General features: G+C 40.8%; 1 protein-coding gene across 5 annotated transcripts; it reads left to right on the top strand.

Annotated features, from left to right (window-relative positions):
• The first annotated feature begins 1,106 nt into the window (after positions 1 to 1,106).
• On the top strand, positions 1,107 to 24,339 carry LOC116320749 (rho GTPase-activating protein 40). Of its 5 annotated transcripts, none has more exons than XM_039612793.1 (16): positions 1,107 to 1,311; positions 8,776 to 8,937; positions 11,174 to 11,400; positions 12,232 to 12,437; positions 13,045 to 13,123; positions 13,880 to 14,028; positions 15,448 to 15,613; positions 16,113 to 16,204; positions 16,496 to 16,573; positions 17,878 to 18,037; positions 18,829 to 18,911; positions 20,506 to 20,712; positions 21,202 to 21,342; positions 21,891 to 22,042; positions 22,168 to 22,223; positions 22,732 to 24,339. In XM_039612793.1, the coding sequence occupies exons 2-16, from the start codon at positions 8,783 to 8,785 to the stop codon at positions 22,836 to 22,838; spliced, it is 2,058 nt and encodes a 685-aa protein (XP_039468727.1). In that variant the 5' UTR covers positions 1,107 to 1,311; positions 8,776 to 8,782; the 3' UTR covers positions 22,839 to 24,339. The 5 variants fall into 5 exon arrangements, with proteins under 5 accessions (XP_039468727.1, XP_031596308.1, XP_039468728.1 ...); XM_031740448.2 differs by having other exon boundaries at positions 8,773 to 8,937; XM_039612794.1 differs by lacking the exon at positions 8,776 to 8,937.
• Positions 24,340 to 26,134: the final 1,795 nt, after the last annotated feature.

Here is a 26,134-nt window from a genome sequence, read left to right as displayed (position 1 = left end):
TTGTTGCTTACTCATTCAGACTCATGCTCTTTATATTCAATGCTGCTATTCACTGTGACAGCTGCAGAAGTTCAGCTGTTTACAACCTTATGAGACTTATTTTTTGTGAGTACTATAACCACGTGGGTATAGTACACTGACAAGTAAAAAGGATTTCTTGTAAATCTGAAAATATGATATACTTTATCTGATCAGAGTTTGCATATAGTCACACAACTTTTCATAGTCAGCGGGGCCAGTATAGTCATCTTTATGGGTTGCTTTTTACCCCAGAGACTAATAAGCTATTAGAGGTTAGGCTGCTCTCCAAATGTACTTCTGCATCATAAAAGGTTAGACAAATGGTGCCTTAGCTATAAAAGCCCTATATTCCTTTTAATAGCTAAGGTCATTTGGGCGGATACCAGCAGAATCTCTCCTCCAGAGCTTATTAAAAGTTGAATCAAGGTGACAGAAACAATATATTTATTTTATAATATGATACAGTTTTACAAAGAAACACTACACTATTGTAAAAATCCACATGAATAAAGGGGATGAAAGAGCAAAAGGTTAACTTCTCTTTAGATAAAAACATATATGTTCTTTATCTGATAAGCTTCATTATTTGGAGAGAGTTAAATAAAAAGATGGGAAAAGCTCTGAAATCTAACATTCATTGTTGTAAATTACAACAAATAGCAAAAATAACCATTGTTTTATTATCACGGTTGCCAGTGTTACTGACCATTTTGGCTCTTACCAAATTATGTGTCTATTAAGCAATATAAAATCTTGAAGTTTCCTCACGTGTGAGCAATCAGTAAAGAAAATATTTGTTTTCTTAATATAAATTTATATTTTTTATATATGTCAAGTACGCAAATAGTTATATGTATAAATGTTCTTCCCCTAACTTATCTTGATATTCGTCCTTACTTTTACACACAAAAAAAAAATAGATAAATAAATTATCATCCTTTTGCTGAGAAACTGCTAAAAACTGCACATTTCCCTGGTGTTTTTGATGTTAACGATAGGTTTTGAGGTTTAAACTAAAAATCGCCAGGGGAGCAGATTGAGGTACAACTGCACGTCATGTGGTCGTTGCTGATGAGCCCGGCGGAGTGACGTCAGCCGCAAGGTGAGAAGGATAACGTGAACTGAAAGCGGAGGAGAGTATAGCCTCGCTCATCTCATCCCGTCCCATCTGCCTGTTGTCATTATCACTCACAGAAAGACTCACTGCTGCTGCTGGACTACATGGAAACACATTCTTTCCACGCTCGGTCGAGCCTTCGGACACCGGGGGCGTCGACAGCATTTTCACAGGTAAGGAAACCGGTTTTATTTGTCGCACGCGACGCTTTGTTTCCACTTAGCCACCTACCCCCTTTTTTTCTAGTTTGGTAAGCACGGTGATTTTTTTGGTGAGGGGGGGAGGGGGGGTTAAAACACAAGTCTTATCCTACACAAAAGCTGTCTTTATTAAAAATATTTCTAGAGCTTTGTGCAATTTTTATATTTCATTCGCTTATAAAGGGTTTCTGGTTGCTAGGGTCTCTGAACCTGTTACTATGGGCGTTTTCCGCCTCACGTGCAGCTGAGAGCCTGAGCCTATACAAAGCATGGATTCCCCTAATTTTAATCGCTACATGTTATGCTAGCGGTATGTTTTTGCTCATGTTTTAAGCGTTTTCTGCCTATACTGTCTTTGGACAGTTTATAAAATCTAATATTGGAATATATTGGGTCCCTGAGTTTGTGGTAATGATATGTGTTGAGGAGGATATTTTAGGGTTCATCTAAAAACTGGAGGTCCTGTGTTCAGTTATAGATAAACTATGTAGACACATCCTTGGTGCTTCAGTAGTATTTGTTTATTTATTATGAGCCCGATTAGTAGTCCCATAAACCTGTCCTATCTTCCTGGATTTTAATTAAAACAGCATTACGTTACTTTAGGACACAACAAACCACAACAACATGAGCTTACGGAAATAACATAAGCAGTTCCAGCAAGAACAATTTTAAAAAAGTTACTTGTTTACATTTTAAATATCGATTTCAGTGTTAATTTAGTTATTAAGGGTGGATCAGTGTTTTCATTGCTTGACACATTATTACTTAGGCTTTACCTAATGCAGCTGCATTATAAATGTTTGTAGTGAGAGGCCATTTAATAACAAGCCTAACGAGTTCTTTTTTTTTTTTGGGTTGTGTGTGTGTGTGTGTGTGGGTGGGGGGGGGGGGGTTATGTATAGTCTATCCCCCTTCAAAAAAAGGACATAGTTGGTTAATTACCTGTGGCATGAATTCCTTTGTCATAGCAGCTAGCAATTATGTTAAGCACTCCTTATCACAAAATACCTTAAATAAGTAGAATACAGCTCAGTAAAGTAGAACACAATATGTCAAAACAAGAATATAGAAACTAATTTGAAATCAGTACAGTAAAATATATTAAAATTAACAAACCAAAATAAAACAGGATTAATGCTTTTTTGCTGTTGGTTTTTAAGTTAAGGGGAAAAAAATCCCTTTTCAATCCATCGCTTTAGACTGGCATTGCCGATGTGTCTACAGTTTTGTGTACTGTAGTGGTAGACCCTTCAATAGCCTGGGTTTTATCATTGCTATTCACGTGGATAAAAAGATGTGGCCACTATGAATGTTCTCTGTAAACAGGAACAATTTTTGCTGCACTGGTAAGGAATAATACCTGTAAGAGCTTGGTCAATCAGTGTTTGCTTCCAGGTCCAAAGGGTAAGAGTCAGTGCAAAATACCTCTGTCTTGTAATCCACTTTAGCTCCATATGGCAGAGGAGAACGTATTCTAGCTTTCATTGCCATTAGCCTAAGCCCTGCTCTGCTCAGCGAACACATCTATGTTCTATGTAGCAGTCTGTCTGTTTTCAATAGAGAGAATATAACGATGTCAAAGAGTTGTTAAATATTAAGACTTAACTTCGCTTCATTCGTTGCCCTTTGCCAGCACCAGAGAGGACAGTGTGTGTTTGTGAAAATGCTCAGTGAAAGAGATGCAGTCACTGAAATTGTTTTTTCTTTTTTAACCTGATCAGGAGAGATCTGGTTACATGCTACAGATCATGTTCCTGATCATTTATTGTGGTTATGATCGTGTAAGTGTGGGGTTTCAGGAAAACAATATCATCGTATGCTTTGTTGCCCTTTCACTGCCAATTTATGAAGTAGAACTGAAAGTCAACAATGAAATACCTTGAGCCTGATCTTCTGTGTAGGGTGGGGAAAGAAGGAATCTTTTCTAAGAATGCAAGCTGTTATCATAAGACTTAAGGTGATTATTATTTCTTATGAACCAACCGGGCTCGTGTGTCTTTCATGCCAAGCATAGTCTCTTGAAGTTGTAAACACAGCAGAACTCGCCATAGTTAGTCAATGTAAACCCAGCTCGCCTAAAATAAATCTTTCTAAAATCCTCAATAAACCAAATTAGAAATCTTTTACTAATTAACTGAAGCTGAACTGTTTCAGGTAACCTACTTTGACTTCATCCATGTCATAAGAAGCAAAATAGAACAGCAAAGTAGTGCATGAGCCTCTGTACAGTTTTAGTCTGACTTTTAAGGTTTTTACATTTGGTTCAGTCTCAGAGCTTCACCCAGGGACGCCGAGTGATGCATCGCTATGTTCATATGAGCAGATAATTAAAGCTTTTCCCCAACTCACTTCCTGTCTGTGCTTTCAGAAGGTCAACCACACGGCCCCGATGACTTAGTGTGCCGAGCTAGTGTGGAATTCGATTGCTGCAGCTCAATTCTGCCCGTCTGTATGTATACAGTGAAAAAAGCATGTGCATGACTCATTTCTTTCCCCATCCAAGAAAGTGTTTTGTACATGTTCACCAAATGTTTGCCTCATTGGTTTGTGTGGAATCATACTGGTTATGGCTGTTCTAATAAAAACATGCTAGCATGGGCTGCATGATTATGATGATGCAGTTCACCACATCGCTTTGTTTCTGTGAGCTTCTGTGTCAGTAAATAAGCGAGCATGCATCTGGTACATGGCCAGGTTTTTGACTGTGTGTGAATATGAGCTGTTGCCACTCGCACTGTGTCATCATTTGCTTGGATCTGGAGGTGTGGATGAGTCTGCCTCAGTCTGAGCTGCATGGCTATTTTAGTTTTAATTTTTTAGAATCTCTTAGCGAGACAGTTTCCGTTAAGAGAAACTGCGCAGGACTTTGAAACCGATGTATTTTAATGGGAAAATTCTTCTTAAATGGTCCAAATTCTTCCCTTGTATATTAACTGATGAGACCAGTCTGATGAAAATTTGTGTTCTGGATATGAAAACAAAAGAAAACTTTTGTCCAGAAACAAAAATCTGTGGAAACAGTCACTGTTTCACAAACATCTGTGAGGCTGTGTTGCCCTATAACCACATTTTATCCTTATCTGTCATCTTTTATCTTTGAATGTTTTTCTTCCCCACCTGTTTTCTCCTTCACTTCCCTGTCTTACTCCTCCCTTTCCCTCCGCTCCACAAAGGCTCAGTGGTCTGTTTGCCAAGAGTAGAAGAGAGCAGGGCATGAGGCTGAGCTGGCTGTCACATGCCATCTGCGGGGTCACATGAAGACACGCCATCACGTTCTCTACTCTCCTTTTCCTCCTGGCGTATCTCTGAGCCAAGGAGGATTGGCAGATAAGGTGTGAAAGGGGCTTGAGTTCAGTCAGCAGTCAAAGTCAAAGAAGACAGCCTGATTCTAACTTGCAATTTAGTGTCTACATAATTTTATTATTGCCTTACAATATAAAGCGCCTTGAGATGACTGTTGTTGTGATTTAGTGTTATATTGTTATTGAATTGAATTTAAATAGTTTAGGAAATCAAATACAGAAAGAGGGACCTCAGAGACTTCAGGTTGGTGTATTAAAAACAACAAAGTAAAATAGTGAGTGTGTTAGTGTCAGCACAGAGCGGATGAGAAAGGTAGAATCTGAAGAGGTGTCCCTGCGGCCTTCAATTTGTTTTTGTCTTGTTAAACACAAACTGAGTTTCAAGAATCACTGGGACCACTGCCAAGCGCTGAGACGCCAGTAACACAGAACGTGTATCAGCCCCGCCAGGTAAACTGTCAACAGGAGGACGCCGTGTGTTGAGTGACTGCTGTGACTTGACATGTTTATTGGAGTAGACATGGAAGCCGTTCAGTGGGTGAACATTCTTGTAGAGGGACTTGAATAAGATTTACAAACATAGAGGTTTTTTTTCATTGTGTCAGTTATGATACACTCTTTCTTTTTACAAAAATCTAAATGAGCACCTATTTTTACACCACTGAGAAGCTCATATATGTTCCTAGAAGAACTGTATGAGATTCTTAGAGCTAAACTTCCCCCTTTTGTTGGTGTCCAAAGATCAGTCTTTAAGGTGTCTACAGGCTGTGAGATTTCAGCACTCTTTTAGGTTCATTGCAGTTCTATGGAAAACACATTTTTCCCCAAGTCAGGCTTTTGGAGTTGACTGCATATTTCAGACAACACCGGTCTGCATATAGTAAAGAAAAAGACCTTTATAATGAGTGTCATTAACCCATTATTGGAAACCCAACATTTGTAATATTTTGTACACTGGCCCTGATCTGAAATAATCCAATGTAAGGCAAAATATCCAGTGGTTTAAAGTCACCATTCATCAGCAGAAAGAAGAAGAAGTGTCCTTGACCTTTTAAAGGGCAGCTCAAACGTGTTTTCTTCACAGATTCATCATACTTTTCACCCAAAAACAAGACCAGACAAATTTCTTCATGTAGCACATTTCCTGCACCAAACAAGTTTAATACATTTAAATTGAGCCAAAAAAGACCAAAGAAAATAAACACCGCCTATCAGGAGAAACCTCACTTTTATGTGGGTTAAATGTTGATGAATGAGACAGTGGTGTAGTGGTTAGTACTGTCCACTCACAGCATAACAATTGCAAGTCCAAAGACATGCATGTTAGTTAGACATGCAGGAAGTTAGTTTTCTGGAAGATTCTTCTATGTTTAACATTACTGAAGTGTAAAGGAGTCCCACGTTATGTCATAGCCGTCTCTACATTTCTCAGAGTACACCATTTAATGACGAGCGTCTAATTGTTTTTCATGCTCAGGGCCAAAGGTCAAGTTAAAGACACAGTTTTGCAGATTCCTATGCTTGGGTTTAAGTAAATCAGTAAGTGAATATTATAAAGGATGTTTCACATTTTTCTTTGTTCCAGTAAATGATGTAGGTCCAGCACAAGTTAATCCAAAACTTAATTCCAGCCATAGGGCCATTAAGACAAACATGTTACTTACTCTGCTCCATCCATTCGTTCAGCCCACCAGCTTGAGCGCCGTCCCTAAAAACCATTCATATGGTATCTCTCCGCTGTCTGTCCCAGCCCCGTCAGCTATTCAGCCAGTCAGCTTCTAGCCTTGGCGAGCCCCCCACGGCGACCTCCTTTCCTGCCTCAGGATGCAAAGTAGTGACGTTTCTGCCAGCACAGTCAGACTGTCCTTGTTCTAATGTGTTTGTGCATTGAGGAGATTACAAGGAAACAGCTTGCCAGGGGCAGGCAGCTGCTGTTTCCTACAGCTCGCAGCAGTTTCGGGGGACAACAGCAGGATGCCATGGGGGAGAAGCGGCTCGGCGGCCCTGCTGCTGTTCTCTGGCAGGGTTATTGGACGATACAAGGCCAGGTAGGATTAGGCTGTCGGGGTCTGCTGAGGCTGGCGGCTCAACTCTAAGCCAGCTGAAATGTGGTGCCACTTTTCTTTGTGTGTCTTTGATTGAAAGTCTTGTTTTGCTTTTTTTTATTTTTCCTTTTTTGAAGAAGTTAAAACACATAACTTTATTGATGGACTCATTATTTGGACAAATAATAAATAAATTTTTGTTTTTTTATGCTCTTCTCTGTGCACCTTGGTGGTAGGTGAATCTCTATTCTGGTGCGCTTTTTTGTAAGATTTGGGTGCTTTATAGATCTGCTACATGCGTTTGTGATTTTCCATGTCACAGATCTTACATGCCGGGATGACTTAGGAAAAAAAGCATTTGCTCAAGGCTGTGTGAGCTAATTGTTGCATTCTCTGTACTCTGAGAGGCTTTCAGTAGCCATAAGGAAGCAACACTGTGTTACTACGCAGAGCTCTTTTTCAGTGGATTGCAGTATTCCTTCACCAGAGTTGTTGTTGGGGTTACTTTGTGTTTCCCACCGTGCTGAGCATGACGGTAGACAACAGGGTCACATTTTGTCCATTCTTCTCTGAGAGTGGATGGCTTCCTGTTGATACTCTGTCTTAATAGGAGGTCTATTCAACAAAGAACAATAACATCTGCATGACATTTTCAGTATTCCTTTTTTAGCATTAGTATGAAGCATGTGCTTTGTTTTGTGGCCAAGCTACGTGGCTTGCTGGCAAGCTGAGGAGTATTATTACCTGATTTAAAATTAAACAATGATTCTTTTCCTCCTGGTTCTTGAGGCGGCGTGGGAGAAAAATTCAAAGCTAGCTTTTATTCCTCTTTATAATCCCTCCTCTGAGGGGAGTTAGAGGTATTTTTAGCTTGAGTCCTGTAGTATTTTCAGTTTGTATGAGTTTTTGCATGAATTCAGAACACAGCAGGCAAGACAGCCTTAATGTATGAGGTTGATTCTTCAAGCTTTTACAGACAAATATATAATCTATCAGCAGACAATATAAAATGTTTTAGGCCCCTTCCCTCTCATTTACCAGGTGTTTGTCTATTTATGTCCCCAGCTGATATGTAGGACATCAGCATGACAATAGAGTATTGAGAGAGTGTGGATGAGTCACTGATTGAGTGAGCCCTTTGGGGGTTACATACTCACAGGCAATGTTGACAGACCTGTTGCACTTGAGAAACTTGAGAGACTTTCACTTTATGTTCCTTTTACTCTGTTGTGCGTACATACAGCACACACATCATATCCTCTGGTCACATTACAGTCATTCTTTTTCTGATGTTTACTCGTGTCCAAGTATGCAGTTGAACGAATTCCAATTGTGTAATAAGCGTCTTTCTTCTACATATAAGGTATGATTTGGTTTTAACCTACTGCATCATTAGCTGTCTGACCGCAAGTCTGTGTAATCTGTCAATACTTTACAGCTCAGGGTTTAAAAAAAAGGGAAAAACTCATCCTTAGAATCATTTGATTTAATTATTTCTGGTCACATACATTAATATGAAGAGGGGATTAAAGTTTCTGGCCATCTAAGAATCCTTGATTAATGAGCTTAACAAATGTTGTCAGGCTTATGCTCAAAGGTCAGTAAAGTGTCTGAAGTGCTATAAACATGTGATGCAACATAAAACAAGTAAGCTTTTACTCAAGGGTTCATTGTTTCTGTCCACTTAGACTACTACTGTCCTAAAACAATGAATGTTTTGTGTTTCAGGCTAAGCATTTTAAGCCAGGTATCGAAATGTGACAGGTCATAGATGTCAGTTTGAAGCAGCAGGGAAGAAGATGGCAGTCAGGCGTATAAGGCAGGGCGCGTCACCTCGGAGTAACGTGGGAGGGGACAGGTGTGAGTGATGTCTAGATGCTCACGGAAGTCGTCACTCCCTCTTGCATTCCAGCTCCAGCCTAGAAACATGCCACACAGCCTTGAGCCACACTAAAGACACTTCCTGTCAGCGTACAAGAAACTAGAGCTGCAGACAGATTTGCTTTGCTCTAACACGGTGTTCACCAACCAGGACTGGATAAAGCTAGATTTTGTGCAAGACTCTAATTCCTGGATTTCTTTAGCAGTGTGGATATGGGAGGTAGAGCCGAGGTAGTGGTGAACAGGCTCATGTCCAGCATGCCCAACACGCATTTTTCACGCTCCACACCGAGCCGCTTAAGGCTCCGTCCACAGACTCAATGGAAGGGCAAGCGCGTGAAGACATCCTCTCGAAAGATGAAAGCCAGGTAGGTGTGTGAGAGTTAGACACAGAGCTGGCTCACAAGAGCTTTGGTGAAGGTTTGGAGGGCTTTCTGTTCTTGAAGAGAAGTAGTGCAAATGACAGGTTCTGTGGTAAAAAGAACAAAAGGTTCTCTGAGATTACGGTAGATTTACTTTTCGTTGAGAAGTCTGTGCTTACAGAAGGGTTTTAAAAAGGTGACTCTCTTTGGATTTTTATCCCAACATGTATCACATGTGCTAACTGTGTCACAGTTTACAGACAGTCATTTGTGAGATATAAATGAGTTCACCTGGGTCACATATGAACTGCCAGGTTCGTATGTGACAGTTTTCATAGCTGCATGTGAATAATATAATGAAGCAGGTTTTGTACGAACAATAACCTTTATTACATTACTGATTATTTATTTTACGGATGTATCATTATTTGCTTTATAGTCAAACTAACATTTATACTCCTATTGGCTGGAGAGTTTTGATCAGCTGTTAAAAAGTATGTTTAATTATTAATTTATTCATTTAAATCTGAGTGGAGCTGGTAGAGTTAGGTGTTACCAAGATGGTGTGTATTATATAACTCTAGAACAACTGAAAATTAGTCATCAGAGGAGACGGGAATATGTAACTGTCAAAGTTAGCACATATGCCAGACATCTGCTTCTCATGCAGTTGCAAACTGCATAAAACAGTTGGTCTCTGGCATGCCTTGTGGTATTTTACATTGTTTTCTGATCAGCAGACAAACCCATTATTGAAGGCTTGTTGCCAGTATCACTGCAACTATCAATCTGTGAAGGTGGATCTATGCATCATTTTTCACAATTAATTTAATGTCTGTTGTAAATAATTCATGATCTGGATTCTTCGTGGTTGTGATATATTGTGGGAAGAAACATTGTTGGGAAATGTTCCTAAAATTGCTGAAATATTTGAGATTTTCAATTGAAATTCATTGGATTAGGGTAGGTACTGTCAGCTAGTCTGTATCCTAGTTTACTGTATGTGTGTTGGAATGTAGCCTCACTAGTTTCGAGATCAGAAACCAAATGGCAAGAGGCCATTTGGTTCAGAAATCTCTGTGGAGCTGTTACTTAATATAATTTGACAATTACGAAAAATAATTTTTATTTTAATTCAGTAGAACGCTTCTATTGTTAATAAAAATCTGTCTTAATAATCTGGTAACTGATTCATTCATGTTCAGTGGTGATGGATCTTGGAGTGCAAAGTGCAATATCAGTGAAGAAAAAACTGATATAAACTTTTGTGTCTCTGTTTCTCTGTGCTGTTACTTTGCAAGAAAAGAACCAATCATTGAAAATCTGTTGAAACTCACACCCCTGCCACCACCACCCGTGCCCCGCCTCCTCTGAAACTGGTTAGGAACACTACAGCACTGATATGGAACAAAACTAACCAGACCTTGGTTTTGTTGACTGGTGGCTGATGTGGGCATCTGTGAGGAACATTTCGATAAGCTCACCAGAATTAAACCTGAAAGTATGACGAGTATTTTCTGATAAATATTACTTAATGATAAGCCACCAGACATTCCACAGAAATTCCTCAGCATGCTTTGGTATGAGTTTTAAGATTTGGTGACTTGGAGAATGTGACCAGACTGCACACCAATGGATTGAATCATTGGTGTGCAGTCAGACTACTTCCTGTGTCTGAGATCACAGGGTCACATTTAATACTGGAGGGTGCGAGTGCATCTGCCAGCGGAGTGTGTCCTATTGTTGGCACAGAGCAGAAACCCCTGTTTTTCAGTTCTGCGCAGGAAATACAGGCTGCTTTTCCTTGCACGTGTACAGAAAGGAGACTCTGATCAGATTTATTCATTATAGAGCTGCATATTTTGTCTTCCATTGTTAGTATGTGACATTCACAGATGTGTTTCAGTGAACACAAGGGCGTAACCCTGAGGAAAACAGATTTCACATTGTTGCAGTGACATCTAGTGGATTTGTGGGGTACTTTGCCTCCAGGCCACATTTCACAAGAACAATAGAGACCCCCCTTTGTGTCCATTTGCGCCGTCTCTCTCCACACTCCTGCCCTCCCTCCATCCCACTCCTTTTGTCTCTCCATCTCTCTGGGCTCTTCCGGAGGTTTCACCCTCCCTGCACCACCCCAGTCTTTGCCATTCATCCTGCGTTTGTATGTGCCTTTGTGTTTCTATCCATTTGTTTGCATGCATGCGTGTGATTTCTTTACGTGTGTGTATGTCTGCACCAGAGATCCCAGCCCCACCGAGATGAGCGTGGAGCCTTGGGCCAGCCCGCAGGACCAGGCAGCCGCTGAACTCTCTCACAGCGAACACACGGACACGCCGCCCTCTCAGGATCAGGAGCAGCGCCCTGATAAACTCTGCCTGGACTCGTTCTGGAGTGAGGTTGAGAACATCCAACAGGGGAGTGGCTACGCAGACGACTGCAGCAGGAGAGATTCGAAACACTCCGAAGGTAAATACTGCAGATCCTGCACTGATTGAGGAATAATGTAACGAAAGAGCTGAAAAAGATGCTCTCTTTATTTTATGTGATAGCATTATAAACATTTAGTGCTTAAAGCAGCTGCTAGTGAAGAGTCTCCATGAAATGATGCATTAGCCATGGCAACATATCAGGTTTCTCTCATGCAGCAAAGTAGCGCTTGTCACCATGACAACACCATCAAACAGTCTGTGGCAGAAACTGTTTTATATGCAGGAGCCAAATAGCCATTCATGAATACTGACTTTTAATAGGAGTGCTTTTTTGTTATGCCCATTCAGATGATCTGATTGTGTTAATTCTGCCATTCAGTGGATCCTTTTCATCTCACGTTGTAACAGGGCTGCTCTTTTAATTTTGTTACTAATGAATAGTGAGTGAGTGTTTCTTCAGTTTTATGTTGCTTATGGCTGAACACTCACTAACTACTGTAGTGTTAAAGAGCAATTGTTTTAAACTTAACAAAGCCTGTGCACCACCCAAAGTTGTATATACTTCAAGTGTAGTTATTATAGATCATTTAGACAGCAGTCAACTGAGTGAACTGTTTAAAGTTGGCCTTCTAATATGATCCCTATCTAGAACCAATTTACATGTTACTTTACATTTTTAAGCAAATAGTACCACATAGTGTTCTAGTAAAGCTACATAGTTAGTTGTAGTAATTTAGTATTATTTAAAATACACAAAACTGCTTCAGAGTTAATAGGGTTGAGTCATTCTGCATGTTTAAATGCATTTTATCCACATCATGTCGTTGTTGGTGTTTTTACATCCCAGTGTTGTATTTATGTGTTTCAGAAGGAGAGCAGGAGGAGCAGTGGTTGGCCGATGCTGGCTTGTCAACCCTCATCAGCGAGGACACTGAGACAATAGACAAAACGGCCCTGCTGTCCACTCTGACCAAGACGCAGGCCGAAGCCGTTAAGCGTCGAATAGAGACCTACACGCTCCGCAAACGGAACAAACCGCCACCGCGTGACGTTCGCGACATATTCAGCTCACAGGTCAGGATGCTCAAATACTGAACCCTTGACTGTATCTGATAAAAAGAAATTGTGCCGTAATGATTGTTTTACATCATAGAATATCGGCCACTAATTAAAGAAAAGCAGGTAATTTGTATGCAGCTTTTCTTGATACACGCACATAAACTGGTTTCCCGGGTTTCCAGTTTCAGCACTGCTGCAGAAACTGTGTGAAGGTTACAGCAAGCGCAGAATATCTGTTTCTCGTGCGTTAGATTATACAGTAAAATGTAAGAGACTCAGTTCCCAGGTAACTGTCGTGACACATTCAGGGTCTTCTATTGTTCCAGCGTATTATGCTGTCTTCTTTGATGAAGAAAGACTGATCTGTCACAATGAAGGCAAATCACATGTAAAGGCCATGCTTTGTCCTCAGAGACAGCCTTAGAGGGGAACAGAGACACTGTTCTTCTGATCCTTATCAGTGCTTTATCAAAGGAAACACCCTGCACAGACCATGTCCCTTCACTTAGTGGACACAATTAAACACACACTTCATTCCCAAGGGTAGAGAACACACATAAAACTGATATTTATGAGTGTGACTTATTGTGGAAACTAACATGTCCGTGATCTTCCTCAACAGACCCTCGTGTCCGAGTCTCAGCATAGTGAAGACCCAGCCCAAAACAGCATGGCATCGGTAGCCAAGTCACCTTTATCAGGTAAGAGCTGCTCATCTTACTGTAAAAAAAATAACAAAGTGCTGGAGGCACTCTTTAGTCTATTCTAAAATGCTGGCTGAAGTCATTTCAGTAAAATAATTTAATCAAACTTTTCTTTGAGTACCTGACTCGAACCAACCCTTTGTTTGGATTTTTCATCCGTATTGTGTCATTTTGGTAATGACTCACATGCTTAACTGCAGTAGATGATGAAATCAGGTGAGCTCTGGATTTCTGAGGGCCTGATGAAGGTAGCTCAGGCCACGGCTGCGTCATCGGTTTTCTCATTGGTTCATATTAATCCCTGGATAACTACTGGCCTCTGCTTAATGCTGCCTGTGTGTATTTGTTTTTGCCAACTTGACAATCTCATTTCTCATTTTTAAAAAAGTATTGAACACTTGCAGACATCTGATAGCGAGGAACAGTCATGATTAGCACAATAGCATACTTATCTTACAGATGAACTTTTGGCACAGTTAAAGGTGTCGTGACGTCAGTATTCTTGTTTTTATGTGCTTATGCAATGATTTGTTTCCCTGATTTAGCAGATAAGACACAAAGTATGTACACAGAACATTTCCTCATATCAGGGGTTCCTGTACATTTTTGTCATTATCTTTCTTTTCTTCATATTATACATTCACATTTTCTTGTGGTGGTTTGTTTTGTGTTTGTTTTGTGACATTTCTACAGTAGTCTTGCCTGATTGAAGTAATAGGCCGGTGTTTGTTTATGGAAATGTTTTCTGCTCAGCTGTGACTCCAGAGCATCAGCGAGGTACTCCCAAAGATGAATACTTCATCACTGATGTGGCTTACTGTGAACAGGCCGTCATCCTCATCAAACAAGCCAAACTGCCACAGAATAACAGCCAGCGCAGGAAGGAGGACGGCACCCTGCCCGTAAGCACCCAAACAGTTTTCACCTCTCACTCTTTTTTTAGGACAGCGGCAGCTTTCGGGAAGACTTCGGGGCCTTAAATATGTTGCTTTGTGCTTTATAAATGGTCTGGTGATGAAATATATTTACTTGTACATTTATTTCTTTTGCTAAGAAAATCTGTTGACAGAAAAGATTTCAAAAGAATAAGAGAGTGCTAGTAACAGTGTGGTTTGTGCATCAAGTGGGCAGTTTAATTTGATTTAAGCTCAGCTGTAAAAGAACTTACTGTCACAGGGCTGATGAGCGGCTTGTTTCACTCAAACCTTCATGAAGATAACTGACAAGAACACTTATTTTTTTAATGTGACAGCATGTTTTGCACAAAGCTTTAAGTCTTACAACATCTTGAGACCTCAAATATTCAACAGCATTACCAGCCGGCAGGCTTTTATTAGAAAAAAACAGTAATTACAACTATCCATCCATCCATTCGCTTCCGCTTATCCTTTTCAGGGTCGCGGGGGGCGCTGGAGCCTATCCCAGCTGTCATAGGGCGAGAGGCGGGGTACGCCCTGGACAGGTCGCCAGTCTGTCGCAGGGCTAACACACAGGGACAGACAACCATTCGCACTCACATTGACTCGCACATTTACACCTAGTGGCAATTTGGATTATCCAATTAACCTATCCCCACAAGCTGCATGTCTTTGGACGGTGGGAGGAAGCCGGAGTACCGGAGAGAACCCACGCAAACACGGGAGAACATGCAACTCCACACAGAAAGACCCCGGCCTGATGGTGGAATTGAACTCAGGACCTTCTTGCTGTGCGGCAACAGTGCTAACCACCGTGCCACCGTGCTGCCCTAATTACAACTATATAGGACAAAATCAAGGGGTGAGGGCCACACTAACAGAAACCAGTGTACATTTCAGTTGCTGATTGGATTAAGTCTTTCATGTAAAACCACACACACACACATACACACACACACACACACAAATATTATTATAAGCCATTTGCAACAATCAGTGCTCTGCTGTTGCTTAGATAACAGGGTTAAGGAGATAAGGAATGATGGAATTAGCCGGAAACAAAAGGAGAGTTGTTGTGTCACAGAGTCCGGCAGCTTTATTTTTCTATTTCAGGCTGAATAAGTTTGCTCAGAAAAAGGGCAGAATTAGTGGTTTTAATTGGTGAGGTTACATGTACTAACACACCACATAGAGATAAACTTATGTAAAGTACATTATAATTACTGTATCATTTACAGAAATTAATTTGCATGGCGTGCTTGTTCTTTTTATTCTTCCACTTTTCTTTCATTCTTTTTTCCCCCCTTTGTACATTTTCTCTCCCTCTTCACCTCCACTTTCTAACTTTCAACTGCACTCTGCCCCCCTTCTGCTTTTCCTCTCCTTTCACTATCACCTCCCCAGCGGGTCATCTGCCCCAAGTGCCGTCTAGGAATGACTCGTATTCAAGATCTCTCCCACGCTGACATGAAGAAGGTGCGTCAGTTGGCTCTCATCGACATGACAGCGCTGTGCGACCTCCTAGAGCTGGAGGTCAAAAGGCACAAAACTGGCAAGAGGAAAAACCCAGGTGTGACTTCATTCACCATCAGGTCATTACAGGAAAAGCACACATAGAAATGTGTGAGGCATACTGGGAGGGTAGTAGCTTTAAAAATAAACACACTGGAGAGAAATTAATGATTTTAACTGTATGGTGTGTGTTTAGATTTGGCCATCTATATAAACCTGACAGCTTTTTCACTTCCGCCAACTATTCCTGTTGTTTAGCTGATAGTTAACTGGTTTAACAGTGGTCATGTTCGGTGTACTGATGAGTTGAGTATATTCAGAATCTTTTTTACATGTGTATTCTCCACACAGAATAGCACGAAAAACTAGACTAAACCTTTGGTTACATATTCTTTAGTAACAATCAGTCATAAATAACCTTCAAAAATGTGGGTTAGCAACAGTATAGCAAAATCCCTGACCTGTCTCACACAAAACATTGAGACTTTGCCCCGTATTCTGTTCAGGCCAGATGTTTATATGAGGGCAGGCATGACTGACTCTTTGGTCTTTCACAGAGAGCCCGCTCTTTGGAGTCCCGCTGGCCACGCTGCTGGAGAACGATCAGAAACTGAAGCCCAGCACTTCGATTCCGCTCTTGCTGCAGGAAGTAAGAACTCTGAAAAATATCTGTGTCATGTGTCCTGAACAACATACATACTGTTTGTGCATATTGTGTTCTCTATATGATGTTTATGATTCAAATTGTTGATCACACAAACTTCACAAACGTCTTCAAATCAAAATCAGAAAACAGGCCCTGTGTCCTCTGCGTCTGAAACACTTTGACCACACCCTGTTTGTAGCAGCAGTTACTGAGTATAACCAGCAGAGGTGATCGAGAGATTCTTATCTACCGATGCTCAACTCTGCTGACGTCTTTCTCTCTCTCTCTCTGCAGTTGTTGTCATTTCTGGAGAAGAAGGGAATCGATTCGGAGGGGATCCTGCGTGTTCCAGGATCTCAGTCCAGAATCAAGGTACAAGAGCAGGGTCTACACACCTCATTACTGTAATAAATAACTGGATGTTTAAAGCAAAAAAATATTTCAAACCAGCCAAAATATTGACACTGTAAAATGTCAGAAATTCCAGATCAATAGGGAGGAAAATCAAATGGCTTTTGCTGACTTTAACTACAGCTGGCATTTAGAAAAACAAGGGGCCAATGAGACAAAATCGATACTGCTTTTGCAGCTGCTGGTGCAAAGCAGCGCTCACGATAATGTATTTAATTCCTTACACACTCAGGTGACGGTGAAGCAATTAAATATCAGCAGCCACTAGAGGGTGCCAGTTAGCTCTAAGGAAGGAAAAACAGCCAAAACAGATGATTGGATTCTTAGATTGATAACAGCGATTACACAGAGAGATGTAACTGGATTGGTCTTTATTGAGTTTATGGTTTTGACAGCAAACCAAACAGTTAAAATGTATTCATGCATTTAATGCTTACACAGTGCGAACCACTGACATCCACTGGCATTTAGTGTTTTGATTTCTGCTAAGGAAAATTGAAATACTAACACATGAATCCAAAATGCAAAAAGTAAAGGAACAAAGACCATCTGACTAAGATGAAGAGAGGAATATATACTTGATGACTGGAAACAAGGCACAGGTGGGAACGATTAAACAGGTGAAACTAATGAGGGCAAGGCAGACAGTCATAAGGGAGGGATAGGAACTCAAACAGAATGTGAAACTACAACAAGACATGAGAAAACCTTCAGAGTAGAACAGGAAGTAACCAAAAGACAAGTAACTTAGTGAAACATGAAGACAGAGACAGGGAACACAGATTAAGATGAACAAAATTAGCACAAACAGTATTCTATGAAAGTTTAACAGTTTAACTATAAATGGATTTTAGTTCAAAGAAAATATCTTACTCCAAATATAGTCATCCAGTTGGTCCTGTAACATATTTTCTGCATGACTTTTCAAACACAATTAGAGCTAATAATAGAAAAATGTTTGCAGCCTTACATAAGGCACAAATAAAGACTGTTGTCAGTTAAATCTGCACATTTACAGATGAACTTAGTATGTGAAAGTACATGAAACACCTTTAATACCTTTGTGCTGAGGTCCATCATCATGAATACATAATTTATTACTATAAAGGTTTTAAATGCATACAGGTCAATGTGCTTTCAAAATGTCAACACTGAGTTATGCTGAAATTTTTAAATGATGACTGATCCTCGACATTAACTGTGCCCGGTCGATAGTTTGAATGAACGTTTATGTCACGTAGCTCTGAAACCTTGTTTGTCTGCAGCTGCTGCAGCAGAACTTGGAGGCCAACTTCTACTCACGGCATGTCAGATGGGATGAAGTGAGTCCGAACGACGCCGCTGCACTGCTCAAGAAGTTCATCCGGGAGCTGCCCGCTCCTCTGCTCACTGCGGAGTACCTCAACAACTTTAGCGCCGTCAGGGGTCAGTCAAGATTACGTGACAGCTCTTGCTGGATAAAACATCTTTTGTATTTGTGTTATATTTGTGGCACAGTGTTGTAGCACATTATCGTATAACTAAGTAATTTGGATTAAACGAGGCCTGTGTCTGATGTTCGTATTAATCCTTAAAGGTTTTATATTTACAGTGCAGCCATACAGTCAATCAGCATTTCACCGCTAAAGTAGAAACCCGAGTATAACTTTGGATCATTCATTCATTGTTGCCAGGTTGTATCAAATTACTGTACAGAGCATCAGCTCTTCTTCCCCTTCTCTTCGCACTAATCTGCTGCCCACTTTCGCAGACAGCTCAGCAGGATTCACATCATAATTATCTAAGTCTCTTCACCTCGACGGCAGCGCCGTGTGACCCTTATCTATTCTACTCTGGCTGAGAAATTAAAATTAAGATGAACAAGTTGATACCATTTTAAGAAGTATCCCTGCACTGCCACAAATACATGTGCAGTAACACAGCTTTACTGTAGATCAGTGCATTTACATTAGTTTCACTTTAATAAAAATACAGATTGATATTAATATAATCTAGCTGGTGTGTAGCTTGCGAGGAGGATCGTTGCGATGATGAATGATGTGTGACCGCAGAGACATAAGCTAACAAACCTAATGGCCACCTGTCACACTGTCATTAATCCTTAGACATACCATTATTCTTTGTCAAACAGAGGAAATGAATTATGTGTGTGTGTGTGTGTGTGTGTGTGCACGTGCCTGTGTGTGTGTGTCTTACCTACTTGTTTCTTCTTTTAGAAATCACAGAGCTGAAACAGAAACTCCACATGCTGAACCTGCTCATCCTGCTGCTGCCCGAGCCCAACAGAAACACACTAAAGGTAAAGACAACACCACACAGACACAAACAGTGAGTCGTGCTCTCACACGCAGTAAAGCCTTTTTGTTCTGGCAGTAATCCGTGCAGCTCCTTATTGTGGGCTTGTCTGATAATGGAATATGACTTTTCTTTTCACATACCACCTTTGTGCTTTTTATTGACTATATTTACTCACTTTAACTTGTTATGATTTCGTTTAGGACCACAGCTAAAACTGATCATTTTGAATTTGATACATGTTAAGTCAAAGTCAAACTTTGTCTTTACTTAAAAATGAAAAAAGTTCTTTTCACTGCATAAATATTAATACTGTATATTATTTTGTGCTAAAGGACTCACATACTTTTAATGCTTTAGTCACATTTTTTAATACTTGCAGCAGCATTTCCAAAAAAGTTGTAATGCTGCATAACATGTAAATAAAATAACAGCAACAATGATTTAATCTTTTAGTACTATATATTAAACAGAAAATGTCGGTTCATCCTTGAGATGAATGTTTCTCAAAATAAAATTTGGCATTTCATCATCTACAATACATAATTTCATCAAAGCATTTAGAGATTCAGTGGCTTGCGTTAAAGAAAATAAAATGCTGTAATCTTCATGCAGTACTGTATTAAAAACAGACACAAGTCTGTCCTGGAAGTCGGTGCGTGGGCTCAGGAACACTTTGTAAGTGAACGCTGTCTGATATCTTGATATCCAACAAGTTCAGTTAAACCTCTGAGTCAGAGCTCATGTAAGATGTGCTTTGGAAGAACATCAGGAAGAACACTGGCTTATTATTAGCATTGAGTTCAAAGGCTAGAATGTGTGAAAGCATGGAAGAACATCTTCACATCTGATTCTCTCTATCTCGGGAAAAGCCTTTTTTTTTATTACCAAGATGATACTAAACCATTTTGTGCATTGTATTAATGTTTTAATGTTAATTTAATGTCAGATTTCTAGTATTTTTGTAGTGTTATATTGTTCCTTTCACTTAAAAGGTCAGAATACACATGCACATGAAGAAAATCTCCAAGTTTCAGAGCCAAGTTTGAAGTGTAAAACACTACAGGAATGTTACAGAATTTGTGAATGACCCCACGTGTTAAAACTGTACTTGTGAACAACAGGCTCTGCCACGTTTGATGTCACACTCTACAGACTCTACTTAGATTTTCCACAGATGTATCCAGGATGACACTTGACCAAAAGCACTGTTTCATAACACATTACTGTATTACTCTGCGCCTATTCCACATTTTAAACACTCTGCTCTGTTATATAACCGCTTGCATTAACGATGACTCATTTTCACTAAACACAAGTATGCAGTCATCTCCATTTATAGCGACCAGAAGCATAAAACCCACCTGAACTAATTACTTTGACTCCAGCGGTAACAGCTGAAACTTTCTGTGCATTAGCATACTTCTCAGCAGAGGTGTTGCAGATGATTCATTCACTGTAATCATTCACTTCATCGTATTTTGTCCTGCATCTAAGTGCTCTCTTTTCTTGTTGAAAGACATTCAGCAACAGATCAGTGTATTAAAGCTCCAAGCTTTAACAAAGAAAACCTGTATCTGCATCCGTGTTTGCTTTAGGCTCTGCTGGAGTTCCTCAGTAAGGTGGTCTCCAAGGAAAAGAAGAACAGGATGAACCTGTGGGCCGTCGCAACCATCATGGCTCCCAACCTGTTCCTGCACAAGGCCGTCCCAAGCAGACTAACTGAGGGTGGAGAGAAAGGACAGGCGGAGAAGGCGGCAGATGTTATGAGGCTCCTCATCCGGTACCAGGACCTGCTCTGGATGGTAGGACAGAGATCTGAACCTGCAGCTCCGAAACCACATGCAGCTCCTTTTGTCAATCTCCATAAACATTTAAATTTTTGATTTATTGTTGTTGCACGTGATTTAAGTAGTAGAGCTATTTTTCCTCAACTTCTCAAGGAAATGATTGTGTTTTGTATTTTCACCCCCTGCAGAGTAGTCATGTGGTAAAATATTTTAGTTATTTGCACCTTTTAGGCTCATTTGTACCTAATACACTGTGTCATGTTCCTTTATAAGTCCCAAATGTGTTTTGAAGCTCCACGCAGATATTTTTGTAGGGATAGGTTGCCAACTCCTGCTGTATTTACTTCACAAGTTTAATTGGTTTGACAAGGTCACTATAGAAAATTCCAGAGTGAGGCTGTGTTTTTGTTTTTGTTTTTTTTCCTGCCAAACAGTGTGTGAACATTTCTTAGCAAGAGAAATGTACTCGTCACAAACATTGTGTCATGTTGCTCCTCTCTCCAGATCCCTAATTTCCTCATGAGCCAGGTGCGTAGGCTGAACGAGAACAGTAACCGGCGTTACCAGTTATACGATCGTCGCTTCAAGAACCTGCTGAGAAAGATTCACACGGACAGCAGGGAAAAACCGGAGAAAAACTCAGAGGTGAGCTGGTGTCACAGCGCTGCACTGCTTCTTTCACTAGAAACGCTGCACGCCAGGCCCAAAGGACCATCTGATTTATGAGCATTAGAAACTTTCAGTTCACTGAAATTTCATTATGTGTATACACCAAGTTTAGTATAGTTAACAAACAGTTACTACAGGTGCCCAAACTTCAGTCATTTACTTAAAAATACATTTCTGTCAGACTGATGAGAAACTGGATGTTCAGGGGGGGTTGTTTTTTTTTTAAAGACAACACAGTAGGCTTCAGCTGGTGGTGGAGCAGGACAGATTTCTGACATAAGCCGGTTTTTGGATGAACAAGTGCACCACGTTTGTGGGAACTTCTACGGTGAACTGTTTTAGCAGTTCCCTAAATTCCCTTTGTAGAAAGAAAGGCATAAGTGTTCAGCTACTGAGAAATTGATTTCAAATACAAGAACTGTGAGACTTTATATTATATAAGTATCGATGCGTTTGATATTCAAAGTTATTCCAGATGATGACCAAACAGGAAGAATAAATTGTGCTCTTTTTGTGACCTGCAGCCACATCGTACAGTGAAAATCCAGGTCGGAGATCTGGAAAGCAGCACGATGGATTATCAGCTTAACTTAAATTCAAGAGCCTCCGACCTTCTCGCCCAGTTTTACCGCCAGTTCCTCAGAAGCCCTGACAATGGAAAGGACAAAATGCGAAGGTATGACATCACAATGTTTTTAATGCATCCAGCTGTGTTGCACAAATCTGTCTGCTCATACATGTGATTAATTAAAAAGAAAAACAGACCCTGATGCATGGTGTCGTGTGCATGTCTCTCAACAGGAACGGCTCGGTGGCGTATTCGGACTGCGCCCTGTATGAAGTGGGCGGGAATATCGGTGAGTGAAAGTGTTCTCCGACCGGTGCAGCGCTGACATTTGCGTGTCTTTCTGCTCACTGAGCCCACGAGTGTAGCAAGGTCTTACGTAATGAAGTGTACAAGCGCCAAAGAGACACGAGCAGTGCATCTGCAGTTATCAGAGCAGACAAATGCTTATTACACACATGTCTGCGCGCTCACATGAGAGCTGACACAGTACAACCGAAACTTTTTTAATCTGCACTACTTTTGTGGTCGAAAAACTCTCAACTTTATGCTTTAATACAAGCACAAGGATTAGCATTAATTAACGGTCAGCACATTCATAATCAGCTGACAGAAAAATGGGTAGAAACCACAGAGATGATATAAACATGTTCATATTTCAAGCTCTGTTCCTTTTTTATTAAAGGAAAAACAAAATCAATATGGATTGAACGTTTGTGTAATGATCCTTGCCATAATTGTTTGATCCATAAATTAATTGATATGTCTTGAAGTTGACTTTTTGTGTGTTATTTCTGCAGGTGAGCACTGCCTAGATCCAGACACACACCTTCTGGATTTGTACAACAGCAATCCTGGAGGAGAGTGGATCATCAAAAGGAGACCCAGTGGCAGCAGGTGGCTGTGATGGATGGACTGAACGAAAACTCAGTTTCAGACTAAACATAAAGGCATCAAGGTCTTCGGAAGCATCAAATCCACGCAGCCGTCACTTCTTCATATCCTGTTCATCCCGTGAGCAACAAGCGAGAGGGAGACAGATGGAGGAAGCGGGAACGGATAGATGGAGAAACTGCCTGGAGCAGAGCCTAAAAACTGTCTGCGATCACATGAACACACACTACCCTCTGTCTTTCTCTTCCTGCCTCTCTCCATCTTCTTCTTTTCCCTTCACTACATCATTTCTCTCCTGCGTTGCAACGCTGAGAGCCTAAAGCTGCCGACGCGACTCATTACTTCCAACAGAGAACCTGCTGCACAGAAAAGAGGAGAGCGACCGGCTGGACAGTTTGCTTCGCCATCTTTTCTCTCGAGCAATCGTATCCAACCATGAGCGAGCAGATGGGGATGCAGAGCACCTCTGGCTATAGAGAGCTCACCCCCTCTGTCAGGCCAGCGTCTGCCCCACAAAAGTGTTTTTCTATCATGACTTATCAGGGCTTTGTAAAAAGCTCAAACATGATACAAGAGTTTTATGTGCATATTTGAAGAAAAAATATTATCTAATTGCGTGCTAAAAGTCAGCGGAATACAAGATTTCATTTGTAAATATTTGCCCGCCTGCATCTCCAGTGATTAAGCTATTATTACATCATCAGTCTCCAGTGTTACCACTGCTCAGTCATTTTCTTGCACTTACATACAGACAAGCCTGGATATTCAGGTATTCGGTGAACATGGACATGTAGCAGGTCAACTTTCAGTCTTATTATGAAATTCTGGATTTTCAACTTTTGTCAGAAAAAAATAGTTGACCATGAAGTAATACATGAGGTGCTCCATGCCTTGATTTCTTTGTTCACCCACCAGTGTTACTTTACAATAAATCAGGAAAAACACAGCTAGGAAAAACTGATTTCTTTATTCTTCTATCCTGACTTAAGCAGCAAGTTTTCCTATTTACACATGCTCTTTACATCTAGAGCTACTCATAACCTGTGTAAACAAATTTGAACATAAAACCCTTGGATCATTATTTTGAAACCAAAATAATGAGAAAACAGCAGCATGAAAGAAGACACTGGGCACTTAAGCTGCTGGAGCAGAAGCTAACCTGGAAACAGACAGTTGATCCAGATCGATCCAGATTGATTCTGCAGCTTTGATGAGTAAGTAAACAAAGACCGGGGTTTGTCGGTGTCAACTCCTTTCTTCACCTGTGCCATTCAATGAGGGAAAGAGACCCTGATGAACTGATATCCCTTTATCTGTGAAACCCTGCAATCTCCTGGGCATTCAAATTAAAAAATCCTCGGCCTTCCTGAGCTGCACAGAGCAGCGCTCAAAGAGACTTTTCTCTTGGACACCACGAGATTTGGTGTTGTGACCTCAAGGACAGTGACTGTACCTCTAAAGGGAGTTGTAAAGGACACACAGTGAAGCTGGTCTTCTCGTCTTTTTTTTTTTTTAACACACGAATGAAGGCGAAAACGAACGAAGTGACTCATGGGGTGTACTGGGATTATTATTATTATTATTATTATTGTTGTTATTATTTATATGAATGTAATACCGTTGTTGCTTCTTATTCAGTGAGTATTGTGTAGGATAGCGAGACTCAGTGTAACAGTATGATATGTTAAGCTGCCCACACTCGGTGTGGGAGCTTGCAGTGTTTGTGTTCAGAATTGTTCGTACGCTGGCATTTTTTTAATGGATCTCTTTACATCTGTTAGTAGGAGAAGTTGTGTAAATATGGCTCATTCATACACACTTTAAGGATAACTCTCTGCAGTAGGACTGTTTGTTGTGAGGCTACTCAAAGCTTTTTCCAAACGCAGTCGAGCAGCAGATGAATGTATTTACCATTTTGTACCGATTGCCAGATGTGAATCGTTTGCTCCTCGCAGACGGAGCCATGTTGGTGCGCCGCGGCCATTTTGTGGGAAGCGTTTCACACACTCCACTCGATAGACGGGGTAATGACAGCCGGCCCGGCACCCGACATCTATCAACACCCTCCGCTCCATCTCTGTCACTTCCCTGTAATGGACCATAATGGCAGCGCAGCGCCAGCATCAGAAATGCACACGGAGGAATCGCATTTCTTTGATAAAGCAGAACGTAATAAATGGGCGTTATAAATTCTGCTGCCCTGGACCTGATGACAGCAGTGTGTGTGTGTGTGTGTGTGAGTGAGTGTGTGTGCATGCACGTGTGTGATCAGCTTCATTACACAAGTCCAATTGGCCCGTCCCAGGGTCCCAGGCACAGTTCAGTGCCTCGGCACAAAGCGAGCTGATGAAACTGCCTTCTGCTGACAATCAGGAGAACTAGGTCACCTCTGAAGCAGCATCCCGGAGGGCGAGCACCCTGAGGAGCAGAGCACGTGGACACGCATTGTCTAAACACACACGCTGAACAACCTCAGCGTAAACGGGCACAGGTTCACACTGCAGCAGCTTTCTATGAACTGTGTTTGTATGTGAATGTATTTGTATGTGTGTGTGTGATAGAGAGAGAGAGAAAGAGAGAGAGGACGTTTCCTCTCTGAAACAGTGTTATCTGTGTGATTACCCAGGGACTCTCGCACAACTACATGAAGGACACAGTTTTTAATAAATCTGTGAAAATACTTCTTTTCTGTAGAAAGAAAAACTTTTGAAAAATGTTTCCTTTTTTTGTCAATAAATGTGAATCTCATGTTGTGTAAAGCATGATTTATTTTTTCAATATGAGCTAATGGCTGTTGGAAAGATTGCATCAACAAACGCATCATTCATCAGCACTACGTTACAACTGCCACCCCTCATCCATTCCCTGCGTGCTTATTCACCAGGAGAAAACAGAAAACATACACACATGTGTGAAAACAGAGAAAATCTGGTGGTGAAGCATTAGTTTAATCTGCTGCAATAATCAATAGAGAGATTAACCTGGTAATGTGGGCACGCGGAGAGGCCAGAGCTGCTCTGTTCCTTGATTAATCATCACCAGCTCGCCTAGAAAAACCATTTACGATTAAGTGCCTCATCAACTTCGATTATTCAAGGTCTCAGCGTGTCCAAAAGGGCGCATGGAAGACAAAAAGAGCAAGACTGATGTATCATATACTGTTCGATCATTCATTCTTTCAGTTTTGGCTTGCAGAAATTTTGATTTTAGAGATGCATTTGATATTTTTGGAGATAAATAATTAAGCTTCCACAAAAGCAGATGGAGTTTGTTTGTTGTTATTATTGTATAGGCTTGTAATGCCAATGT

This window comes from Oreochromis aureus, linkage group 5, assembly GCF_013358895.1.
Source record: "Oreochromis aureus strain Israel breed Guangdong linkage group 5, ZZ_aureus, whole genome shotgun sequence".
NCBI lineage: Eukaryota > Metazoa > Chordata > Actinopteri > Cichliformes > Cichlidae > Oreochromis > Oreochromis aureus.
The sequence above is the reverse complement of the archived record's forward strand: the minus strand, read 5'-3'. Positions and strand labels throughout refer to the sequence as shown.

Coding starts and splice junctions, on each gene's coding strand:
- LOC116320749 (XM_039612793.1), top strand. CDS start 8,783: ATGGGAGGTAGAGCCGAGGTAGTGGTGAACAGGCTCATGTCCAGCATG. Junction 18,912..20,505: donor CCAACAGAAACACACTAAAG/GTAAAGACAACA, acceptor TGTTTGCTTTAG/GCTCTGCTGGAGTTCCTCAG. Junction 21,343..21,890: donor AACCGGAGAAAAACTCAGAG/GTGAGCTGGTGT, acceptor TGTGACCTGCAG/CCACATCGTACAGTGAAAAT.